The sequence below is a fragment of the Lagopus leucura genome, unplaced genomic scaffold (genome assembly GCF_019238085.1).
Source record: "Lagopus leucura isolate 7727_CA_CO unplaced genomic scaffold, USGS_WTPT01 Super-Scaffold_100159, whole genome shotgun sequence".
In the NCBI taxonomy this organism is placed as follows: domain Eukaryota; kingdom Metazoa; phylum Chordata; class Aves; order Galliformes; family Phasianidae; genus Lagopus; species Lagopus leucura.
This window is the reverse complement of record NW_024962335.1, coordinates 33,848,066-33,860,794: the sequence shown is the minus strand read 5'-3', so window position 1 is coordinate 33,860,794 and position 12,729 is coordinate 33,848,066. Positions and strand designations below refer to the sequence as shown.

The window sequence follows — 12,729 nt, the reverse complement described above, 5'->3', positions numbered from 1 at the left end:
TGCGCTTGAAAGCCACTCCTGGGTTGCATAATATGGCAGTGCTTGGCAATAGTTTGTTAATGTGGTTCATATTACACTGATTAAATGAGGTTGTCATCTCTTGATAGTAATGATTTGAATCTTGCTTAACTGGCCAGGAAACAGTTTGGAATTGGCACTAATGTGTTTATTTTTACTTCCTCGTGTGAAGGTTGTAATTCAATTTGTTCATGTAGGAACAGCAAGTGCTTTTCGTGGAGTTTGTTTGGCTATGACTACATGAAACAACTGGTGACATCAGTGTTACCATTTTCCAGCGCTGGCTTTTTAGTGTGTGGGGAGGTAGTGTTAACTAGTGGAGTTCTGCTTTGTTAGACTTTGTTCATTCAAAATAAAGCTGTAATCAGACTGACAGCAATCTCCACTGTTGCATACTGAGTAAAATTTTGTGAATTTGCCTGAACTCATGCAAATATATCACCTACAGAGACTAGTTACAAATTAGTTATCTAGCAGAGAGACATCACTTTTTTTTTCCTAAGGCTACCATTGATTGTCTTTGTTTCTTTAATTATTATTTTATAAGAGTCTATACTTCTTAATGCTTGTAGAGATGCTTGCTTTTTTTTTTATTTTATTTTTTAGAAAATAAGTTGAACAAATTTTTTTATTTCAAATGTTTCCCTTTTAAATAAGTGCTAATGATTAGAGACCTCACCTAGGTTTTTAACTTTTAAGTTAAGGTTTTAAGTTCAGGGGATTTCTACAGCAAATGACTACACAAAGTATGATTTCCATTTTTTGACTTGTAATAAGGATCTTTTTCTTCCTGTTTTAGGTGTTTCCTTCAGCTGGCCTTTGTATGCAGACCACCTTTTGTCCTCTTCAGCCCATTCAGAATTTGACTCAAGTGTAGGTGAGTAATTGCTTTTGACATGAGACAGTAATGAATTACGGGCTGCAATAAAAGCATTCCAGAATTTTTGGCTGATCTGACTTAGCTGCCATATGGGAGAATAATCTTATAAAATCCATTGAAAATTTTCCCGGTTGTCTAGTGTCTAGCTAAGCTTTTCTTCTAGATGTCAGAGAGCTAAATGATGTCAATCAACAGTGGAAAAAGTATTTTGAAATAGAGCTTAGTGCTTGTATGGGTGGAGAAGAGTCCTCACGTACAGTGTATGAGCTGTTGAAGGGAGTGATGTAATGTATCAACAGCATGTTCTGACATTTCTCATGAGCGCATATTCTGTCAGCCAGGTTTCCCTGCTATAACATGAAATAAATGTTTATGATTCCACAATGAGTGTCGGACTGGTTGGCTTCTTGGCAAGTGCAGATGATGATAATCTGGCTCATTGTTTTGAGTTGGTGATGATGTATGAATAATTTGTGCAAGAGCATTGTGTGTATTTGTGAAATATGTTGAGTAGGTCACCAAAATGTGGGTTTTTTTCTTTTTTTCCTTTTTTTTTTTTTTTTTCAGAAGAAGAGATTATCTTATTTCTATCACTATTATTTGTATAAAAAGCAATAGCTCACTGGTTCCTACATGGAAATTCTATTTATCATGCTTAGCCCAGCTCTCTGAAAGTTCCATCACTGAAAATGTCATGGAGCAATAGACGTAGAAACAAAGAACTTAAAAATCTAAGCTGGAGGTGTATTTGTGTACTTTACTCTTGGGAAACTGATTTCTTCTCCATCTCTCGATGTCTCAGTTCTCTGGGGTGAGCACAATTAAATTGAGTGACTTTTCTTTAGAACTAGTAATCAGAACAGACTCAGTTAAGTATGATGAAAGACAATAGACCACTGAACAGAAAATTCTTCTTCATGTGTTTTTTCCAGTGGATTATACTTGGTTTATTCATGAGAGTACAGTGTGTAATCTAAAATGCATATGGCTACTGTTTCTGCAAGAAAATTATTACTGACACATTTTGGTTGTGTATACAGATCTAAAGAACAGATCCCTGGAAGAAAGACAGGAGGGAGAAGCCACCCTGATCATACAAAGAAACAAAGAAAAGTAGGGTGATATTCTCAAATCTGCTTCTCTTTTTTGAAGATGGTACTTCAGTGGCATTTTCTAAGTAAATAAAAAAATGTGTATGTTGCTGTTTGAGAGGTGTCCTCAGTACACTCTGCCATTGCACTAGAGTGTGCTGGGGAGGGAAGGAAACTGTCATTGTTCTACCACTCCCAGCTGATCTGAGAAAATGATCTTTGTAGAAGGTGGTTTTTTTTTAAGACATTTGCTTAAGTCAGCTGAACAGCTAAAAGACATCCTCAGTCTCCTCAGCTGATGAACATGAGCCCTTGCATCTTTATTAATAGGCTCATCTTTTAAATTACAAGGGTTTGTAATCTCTTTCCTGTGTGGTCTCTATAATGACGAGCAAGACATGGGTTTCTTGTAATCTGTTACATTTTTTTCCCAAACTTCACACTTTATTGCACAATTGTTGTCTTTGGAATGTATTAGCATGTTTGGTGAATTCAGGGGAAGCATTTCTGTCCCTTACTTTTACTAGAGATCTTATTTCCCTTATGCTCCGTAAACACTTTCTGTTTCTCACTACAGATAATCATCTGTAGTGAGATCAAGGATGATCTCACCCTGTCCTTGATGCTCACTCAGTCTCTAGTAGCTTAAGCGACAAGCATCTCTTCTTTTATTTCTATCTTTCTGAGGCTGGTGAGGCAGTGCTGAGGCATTGCTGAGATGTTGGAAGAAAAATATCTTGTGAGTGGTAATTAACCCCTGTGACCCCTAGATTGGGAATTCCTCTCTGCTGCAGGAGGTTGTGTGGGCCTATTTGCTCAGTATCACATGCAGTGAATGGTGTTGCTTGTCAGGGCACCAGCTATTGAACCACTGGCACCTCTCTGCTCAGTAAAACTGAAGCCCAGTATTCCTGTAGGAACAGCTGATGTGCCCACAGTGGCATGTGTACTGCAGTTTAGAAACTCATAGCTCTGCGTCCTGGTTTAGCTTTTGGTTTTCTTTTTGTGTTGGTGTCCGTTTTGAAAAATATGAAAGTGAATCTGATTATAGGAAAGAATATTCTGGAGTATCTGTAAAGATTTTGGGCAAGCATGGATTCGTCTCTTGCTTTATAGGGAGTTAAAGGTTTAATTTTCTTATTTAAAAGAGGTAAGAAACAGTGCTGTATACCTCAGTCCATCTGAATGAGGAAGAAGCCTTGCAGTATCACCAATGGGTGACTTCATTCAGTATTCTCATAGCTGGGCTATGTTTCACTTTTTCTCAAAACTGATTTCAGTGTAGAACATCCTGTGACTAAGATGGTTTCCTAGTTTGAAGATCAGCCACATAATGGCCAGGACATTATACTGCATAATCTTATGAAGCCATGGTGTCAATACATACTATTGCAATCTAAATCACAAGTAGAGCACAGAAAGAAAAGAGTCGAGAAATTAAGTTTGGCCTTTTTACAAACAATGATTGAAATGAAACAGATATTTCAAACACCTCTTAACAGCTGGATGATAAAAGCACTTGCCAGGAAAGGGAGGAGATCTCTAGTGTTTACCCAAAACAGGAGACTGCCAGTTTCTCTTGTTTAGATTGGTCCCAAGAAGGAGTCCAAAAGTCTGATAGTCCCAGAAATTGAGAGAACAAAAACCTATAACTGAAATACTGTTTTGACAGGATCAGCTCCATTGGGCTGGAGAGGAACAACATTTTTATCAACCACGGTAATTTGAGATGACATTACTGTTAAGTTTATTACTTTCAAGCCATGGGCAGAGAAGCTTTCCACTGTGTTAATACATTGCTAAACGTTAAAGTAATAGTGATATTCAAGAGGACTTTTAACTGGTAGCCCATTTTCATTAACAAACACGTTCTTTTACCTAGTAACCATACTATGATAAAGTAATAGAATGGCATAGATCAGAAGGGACCTTAACAATTACCTAGTTCCAACCCACCTGCCATGGGCAGGATTGCCACCCACTAGATCGGGTTGTCCAGGACCCTATCCAACCTGGCCTTGAACAACTCCAGAGGTGGGGCATCCACAGCTTCTCTAGACAACCTGTTCCAGGGTCTCATCACCCTGCTGAGTAAAATCTCTTCCTAACAATTAATTTAAATCTCCCCTCTTTTACTTTAAAGACGTTCCGCCTTGTCGTATTACTATCAGACTGTAAAAAGCTGGTCTCCCTCCCGTTTATAAGCTCCCTTTAAGTACTGGAAGGACACAGTGAGATCTCCCTGAATCCTTTTCCAGGCTGAACAAGCCCAGCTCCTTCAACTTTTCTTTGTAGGAGAGGTGCTCCAGTCCTCTGATAATCTTTGTCGCCCTACTCTGGACATGCTCCAGCAGCTTTACATAATTCTAGTTCTGAGAGCTCTAGGCTTGGATGCAGTAATGCAGGTGGGGCGTTATGAGGGTGGAACAGAGGTGTACAGTCACCTCCCTCACCCTTCTGGCCACCTGTCTTCTGATGCAGCCCAGGGTGCAGTTTGCCTTCCAAGCTTAGAGTGTACACTGTTGGCTTGCATCAAACTTTTCATCCATCAGAAAACACAAGTCCTTCTTGGCAGGGCTGCTCTTAATGAGTTCTTCTACCAGTGTGTGTACTTACATGGGACTGTCCTGACTCAAGTGCCATACCTTGCCCTCAGCCTTGTTGAACCCCATTAGGTTCACATGGCTCACTTCTGCAGCCTGTCCATGTCTCTCTGGATGGCTTCCCATTCTTCTGTTGTATCAATTGCGCCACTCAGCTTAGTGTCATCAGCAAATCTGAGGGTGCCGCTGAGGGTGTACTCAGTCACTGTTTGTGATAGAGATGTTGAAGAGCACCTACCTCATGGCACACCCCTGGAGGCACCACTCACCTCTGGCCTCCATTTGGACTTCAGTTCTTTTAAGGGATTTCTGAAACAAACTGAAATTGTCATCCAAGAGGGAAGGGTGTGACAGCAAGCAAAAAGTGCTTAGGAGATAAAGAATATACCCAAGTTGAAAGTTGCAAATTATAGATTACATATTTCTAATAGCCTCCATTTTGATATTCTGTGGTTTCTAGAGCCTCAGCTGCTTTATTTTCCTTTTGTTACTTTAAGTCAGCATTTTACCCATCAGAACAAACTGTCTAGTTCGTGAACAAACTGTCTAGCTCATAGAAGCTAGAGCCAATTCCCACTATAGCCAGTGGAAAAGTTTTCATTAATTTCAGTGGGCTTACTATCTGGCAGCTTCTGATGCAATAAACATCTCCCCCAGGAAAAAAAAAAAAAGGGAAAAAGAAAGAGAGAGATTCACAACTCATGACAGGACATGTTAAGGAGAAACAAACAAACAAACAAAAAAATGCAGAATGTTTTTTCTTTCTTTCCTTAAAATAAAAATACAACTATGGAGCTTCATTCTTTTCCCCTCTACGTAATAGTGCAGTCTTTTGATACCTTTCACCCTGTCTGCAAAGAGCCCAAGGCTAGTAAATGATGACTGCTCTTTGAGGAGGAGCACACTTTCCAATCAAGTTGTAAAGATAGGGAGTTTTAATAGGCTTAATTAAGGCTTGGGACAGTACATTTTCCAATATATTTTGTAGGTGAAAGCAATATACATTTCCTTGCTATATGCTGCCAATTACTGGAATAAGCTTAAAATCATTAGTGGTACTATAATAGTAGTAGTCAGGGCATTTAAATTATCACATTCTGTCAACCTCATGGTTGTTTATATGAAACCTCATGTTTTTCTTATATGGGTACATAAAACTCTGTATTTGTTGAAATGTGGAATTAAGTTTGTTATAATTTTCCTGTTTAAAATTTTATTTATTGTGAAAGTGAAGTATGCTATTGTTATAAACTTAATTCATTTGAGAACTCATACATGTAGGTTTATATATTATCTCTGATAAATAAAATATCTGCTGATTTCAGATTTCTAACTGCTAAACACAATTGTCTTTTGCCATAACAGGACTTTTAGTAAAAATTAAAATGAATGAAATCATTTGGAAGTGAAACAATAAGTCAACTCTACAAATAAAGTGCAAAAATTTTTAAATGAGCCTGTTAAAGTGAGAATGGAAAATTCTGCATGTTAAAAATCTGCTTTAAAAAAATCTTCCTATGTACTTCTATGTACGTTAGGAATACAGGAAAATGTCTCTTCCTGATATGCTCCTGTTTGCAAATGTGTCACTGCCTGAAGAAAGAGTGTCAGTGAATCAGATTTCTATCTTTGTGACTCAAGTTTGTTGAGTCACTTTAATTTGTTCCAGCCAGCAGAAGGCAAAGGTAGAAAGACTGCTTGGGTCTCAAGCTAAATAGCGTGGGCCACTGTTGACATATGAGTTGCTGGAGTGTCTACTTTCTTGTGTGAGAGGTGTTGCATAGTTTTGCTGACCTAAAATCACTTCCCAGACAGGGAATGTTATGGTGTGAAACGCACAAACTTGGTAAATGTAGTTTCTTGGCTTTAGCCAGCTCTGACTTGAGCCCAGATTGTTCATTCCAAACCAAGCTGCCATACTAATGAGGTGAGGGGCTCTTACTGGGTTAATGCTTTGGTGTAAAGGCTCCAACATGTGAGCACCACCACCACAGCTGAAAAAGCCAGCATACTTGGCTGTCTCCTTTTGGAGGAGCTGAAGTGTCTTGTGGAGCTTGTGCTCTGGAGCTGCAGTTTGTAGCCTTATACAGATGGCTGTATGTAAATGTGCACAATTACACTGAGAAACCAAGTGCTGCTGAATGGGGAGGAAAGCCAGGTGACTTCTGCTTTCTGTAGGTTCTATAGTTTTAGCACAAAATGCACTGAACTGGAAGGTAAGCCACTGTGGTGGCTGTTCCTCAGGTGTATTCCTGCAGAAATGTGTTCCATCTTGGGGGATTGTACAACTGAAGTCAGTGCTATTATTGGATGATGAAATGTCTCAGGTAGACTATTTACTGCTGTACTGATGTACCATTTAGGTTGAAGTGGTCAGGGTCTAATTTCACAAAACTGTAGTTTGCTTCAGTTACTATTAGCATGTGTGAAAAATGCACTTCACATAATGATCCCATGGGCTCCAGAGGGCCCAGAGACTGTGCTCAGTACCATACCTTACAGCAGTGTGTTTAAAAGGCCTCTGTTTCAAGTTTGGTGATTAATTCAAATAAAATATATGCATCCTGATGTACCATCTTATGTTTCTCTTCAACCATATTCTCAGAAGAGAAACATGGATGTTTTGCAGAGCTGGTCTGCAAAATGCTTTCCAAGGCATTACATTTTAAAAATGTATCGTAAGTTTTTACTTCTTACTTAAATGGTGAAGTGCTGAAATGCATCTAACTCATTCTGCTCTTGAAAGGAATAACAGATTTAGGATAGTGTCTCTTAATTACATTCTAACAAGTCTCGTGAAGAGGGAGAGGTAATGGCAACAAAAGTCTGCAATTAAGGCAGGGTATGTTGCCTTAAAGACAATAAAATTGTGAAGGCAAGATTGTTGGAATAGATTCAAACACTGTAGTTGTAAATTCTCACCCTCAGATGTTTGGAATATTCAGCAGAGGGGAACTTTTCAGGATTGTATTTATTATGTGGTACAGACTGCTGTGCAGTTAGCCTCAACGGTGAACATTTTGTTCTGCATGCTTCATAGCCTCATCTGGTTTATGTTTTTTTTTTTTTTTAATCTTCCCCTTCTTGCAGGCTCTCAGTCCAGTGTAAAGATGATGGTTGGGAGCAAAGGTAAAGAATGATGTAATGCAGCGGCATCCAGAAAGCATCTTTTGTGAGAATTGTGCAATGGCTACTCCAGTCATCTCCTGATGAATCAGATGTGAAGGGTTGCTCTGTGGAATGAGCCCTTTGTAACGGCACATCAACTGGAAGCAGGAGGAGACATTCAGCTGAAGAGCTCTTTCTGAAAATGGGTTTAACTTTTCTTTTGCCAGTCACTACCAGCATGACCTCATACACTTCTAGTACAGTGCTGTGGCTAAGCCTTTGAGTACACAGCCATTACATCATTGCAGCAAATTAGAGAGGGAGGTGGTGAAAGAGGCCTCATTGTTGTCATGGCCGATGAGATGATCAGCACTCAACTCATTGTCGCCGAGAAGTTGGTGGCTTTGCTGGAGAGTGGTACTGAAAAATTGCTGCTGATTGACAGCCGCCCCTTTGTGGAATACAATACGTCCCACATCTTGGATGCCATCAATATCAACTGCTCGAAGCTTATGAAGCGGAGGCTGCAGCAGGACAAAGTTTTGATTACAGAGCTCATTCAGCATTCAGCAAAACACAAGGTAGGGGGTATTTTCCTGTTATTCTTTCTATTGGTTTAAAAATGTGCCCAGAGAGCAACTTATTTCAGGCATTTTAGTTTGAGGGGAAAAAAATATATATGGGGGAGGCTGAATTTTGCAAAGACTTTACTGGATTTGACATACTGTCAGTTAACACAAAGTTTATCGTTGGTATACTTAGTAGCAGTGTCTGAATGACAGATTAACATGTAGGGATCTTAAAATTAACAAGTATTCTTGTAAATCATGTAGATCACAGTCTCTTAAGTGTATGCAGTGAATGCAGTAAGCATTCACATTCTAAACTTTGAAGGATTCTTTGGGCCCTGTGGTGATAAGGATTGTGAGCAAGAGGTCATACAGTTCAGAAAGAAACTGTAGCTCTGTCAATCCTGGCTCTTGCTTCCTGTTTAAAGTGCTTTCAATGTGAATAGTCTGATGGGTTTTTAAATAGAGTTATGAGCAAAAAGAAAATAACTAATCTGTTTAAACATAATAACTATCCAGTGGTTGTTTTTTATATATATCTTTAATCCACTGGTACTTGTTTCGAATATTTTGGAAGACAGAAATAATCTGTGTACTATGTTCTTGCTTTCACATATTAAAAGTTGAAGCCTTTTTATTAGTTTGTGTGTTTTATACATATGCTCTTATTGATGGCTGAAATGTGTGTGGCTTTAGGCAGTTTAAGGTCTCTTGTATTTGTAAATGAAAAATACTGAAGTAGGAAATGAGATTGGACCTTCCTTTAAAGAAAAGCATTTGTTGTTTGAAAAAAAAAAAAAAAAACAGCTGAAGGTAAAGCATTAACAGGTGACATAAAGTTATCCAGTGGTTGAAATTTGTAGTGTATGCTTCAACTTAGAGCAAATAATCAATACAAAAACTCTCAAAGGAAGTACACTTGATCAGGAAAAAAAAATAACTAGCAATAATACAAATTGATGTGCATACAGCCATGTATGAAACCTATGTATCTGAAGTACTGCACAGCAAACATATAAGAACCCTTAGCCTGACTTCATGCAGATGATAATGTGGTGGTTTTTTTAATCATCTTCCTCTTCCCTGTCTTACCCTCAATTACTTATATTTCAGATTGAAATTGATTGCAAGCAGGAAGTAGTAGTATATGACCAAAGCTCTAAAGATGTGACCTCTCTCTCACCTGACTGCTTTCTTACTGTGCTCCTGGGCAAACTGGAGAAGAACTTCATCTCTGTATATCTGCTTTCAGGTATGATTACCATGAGAAAAAAAACTCTTGAATAAGAAGGGAAAAAGAAAAATGAAAAGAAAAAAAAAAAAAACTACTGTTACAGTTGTTAAGTACACAATTTTATGGACTATCCGCAGCTTAATTTTCATGATGGAAAAAAAAATCAGCTCTAATCAAAAAGACTTACACCCTAAAGCAGAGGAGAGCATTCTAAAACTTCCCTTTCTTCTTCTCCTCTACATCTGTAGATTAGTGTCATGAAACATTAGTTTGGTCATCCCCTGCTGGATCCCATGAAGAAGATGGTCAGGGGGTCTCCATCCTCACACTTTGGCTTCTGTGGAAAGGGATGGTACCAGAAAAGGAGTGTGTTGCAGCTCCCCAGTTCATAGTCTGGGCAAGCACCAGTTGTGCATCTCATAATGAATAGGAACTTTTTTTCTTTTCTTATATCTAGTGCATGGTAATTATCTGATTCAGTTCAAACTGAAAATGCAACTTAAACTCATTGTGAGATCGTAGTGTTCATTAGCTAGAGAGGTGAATTTATCCATGTGCAGCTGGTAAAGGTTTGTTTGGGTGTTGGAGGGAAGAAGTCTAATATGTTAAAGACCTCCTTATTTTTATTTGAACATTTCAAATACCAATTCAATTCAAATGTCTCTTAACAAAAATTAGATCTGAGTTTCCTTTTTGGTTAAATAGATAGTGAAGGGGATGTTTATAAATGCAGAAACAGCGGAGTGCTAAAGTTCTAAAGAGCTGATGATAGAAGAGAGAAGGAAAAAAAAAAAAAAGAAAAATGTAAAGAAAGTGTTTACTACTGATTTATTACAGCTGAATGCTTTTCCCAAGAAATAAAACCAGTTAAGATGAATCTGTAGTAAAGTAACTAACATAACAGGGTGAAGTGACAATAGTTTTTCTTCTCTTACAGTGATTTTGTTCTGGTTTTAATCTATGGGTGATGAAATAGCTGTCAGTATCATTTAAAAAAAAAAAAAATCAAAAAACTAGCTACTTAAACAAAAGAGACATTTGGAGGAGGAAGGAGGAAGTGCTAGATTCCAGGTTATACAGTGGTCCTTGGAGTTTCTTGGTATGTGGATAGAAAACTAAATAAAACGTGTAGTTTCAGTGACCTGATGACCAATGCTCATAAACATTTATTGCTTATAATGAGAATAGGGGTCAATGCACTGTGTAAAAAGAAAAAAACCTTTGTACTTTGGTTTTCCCTAAGCCACTTGATTAGGTTTATTTAAAACAGTGACCATAAATAAATATTAAGTAGTAGGAAAATATTTTTTGTTGTTGAATAAGCAGCAATTAATAAATTTCTGAAATTCCTCCGTCTGTTCTTCCTGCCTCCTCCCCCCATTACTGGGCATGCAGTAAGTTTTTTTTTATTATTATTTATTTAGGTTTTGCATAACGGTATGTTCAACCCTGAAGGTAGTTTTCCATCGAAGTAACTGATGTAAAGGCTTCAGGGGAACCCCTAGTGATTAGTTTAAGCTTTTGATCTGACTTCATAAAAATATTTATAATCTGGTGAGGAATATTCTCAGGAATTTAAATATTTGTTTTGATTCTTAGTTTTTAACTGTACCCAAAATATTGAACTGCGGATGCTGGAGGCTTAACCTACCCCCACCACTGCATTTACTCTGCTGGATTAAATAAGGCCTAAAGATGGAGATGTGACAATCTTAATAATGTTTAAGAACTGGATTTAGTTTTATGAAGTCCTGTTCCTAGTTACAGTATTTTTACAGTCTTGAGATATTTCTGCTTGCTCTGCAGAAACAGCTGAGAGGGATTACTGACTCTCTTTTGATGAATTAGCATTATTAAGGTGGGAAACAGCAAAAGTCTTGCTTAAATCCTATTCTACTTGACCAGTGGAAAACATTCACATTCTGCTTTCCTAAAACATTTGCTCTTCCCTTCTCTTATCCTCGTTTGCTCCTACTTGTGCAAGTACAAATATCTTAATGACAGATACCTTTGAAATGTTGCCTGTGGTGAGAGAGAAGTGGAGAAATTTAAGGGTGTGTATGTGTGTGTGTAGAAAATTTACTCTAAATAGGATTTCTGACTTTCTTACCTTCCCCGGGGCGGCGCCCCCCAAAAAAAAACCAAACAAACAAAATAACAACAAAGCAGAAATTCTTACCTTTCCAAATTTCCAACCTAAGATTAAATATTATGATAGCATAATACAAAAACACTCTGCTGGCTCTGAACTAAAACTTAAAACAAGGATTAATGCACCTGGGTGGATGTGGAACAATGGTAAATATCTAAGAGGAACTAAATAACCATTACAGGTAATTTAGTAGCACTGAAAGAGTTTCACTGAACTAAGTAAGAATTTACTGCTGCAAGAACAGCATATTTTTGCCAGCAAACTATGAAAAACATATTTTCATTTTTTTGTCAGTCATTGATTTGCCACTTAGACTTGCTTTACCTGAGTACTCAGTACCAGACCTGATCTGCAGATGTAATCAGGATTGCACATGCCTAAATATTGTCTGTAGAAAGCTTAATTTGTGATCAGAGATGAAGCTTCCATGCTTCAGTGGATGAATCAAAGACTGCTGGGAAAGGACAACTGGTCTCACATCCACGTCAGATGGGAGTTGTCCTGAAGAGGAGTCTACAGACTTCTGCGGACTTCACTGCTTACTGCATAAGTTATTTTTTGTAGTTGAAAAAATCAATAGCAAAGAATAGCAGGTTTTCAAGGTGAACACAGTGAAGGCCATATGTGACTCACAGATTGCTGAGTCAGGAAGGTGTACACCACCATTCTGAAACCTCTGTTGAATGTGGGTGCCATCACCCCATAAAAAAGTTGCATTGACTGGCAATAGAAATTCAAGAGGTGAATTGTCTACTAACCTCTGCTACAGTTCTGCTTTTGAAAACTGTGAGCAATTAAATGATTTAATGGATTTTGCTTTCATGAGACCTCTCTGATAAGTTTTTACAGAGCACAAAGCTGCTGTGATAAGCAGAAAGGCATTAATTATTAATTTTGCATTCAGCACTGAATGCTGATGACAAACAGTGATCAATGAAGTTACAAATGCATGAGTATGAAAAGAAAAAGCAAACAGAATGAGTTCAGTGAGACTGGACAAAATTCCTGAAAACAAAATAGCAAGAGATTAGCCAGAGACTGTTGCAAGTGGTGTTTTAGTTGAAACCCCAAATC

The 12,729-nt window shown here is 38.0% G+C and overlaps 1 protein-coding gene across 6 annotated transcripts in view; it reads left to right on the top strand.

The window, feature by feature from the left end:
• The window catches only part of DUSP16 (dual specificity phosphatase 16), a 70,491-nt gene that overhangs the window by 28,223 nt on the left and 29,539 nt on the right, over positions 1-12,729 (top strand). For all 6 annotated transcript variants that reach the window (XM_042889758.1, XM_042889760.1, XM_042889762.1 and 3 more), the window contains 3 exons: positions 818-895; positions 7,683-8,281; positions 9,383-9,521. In XM_042889758.1, coding sequence (XP_042745692.1) covers positions 8,051-8,281; positions 9,383-9,521 — 370 coding nt within the window. In that variant the 5' untranslated portion in view covers positions 818-895; positions 7,683-8,050. The remainder of the gene's footprint in view (positions 1-817; positions 896-7,682; positions 8,282-9,382; positions 9,522-12,729) is intronic.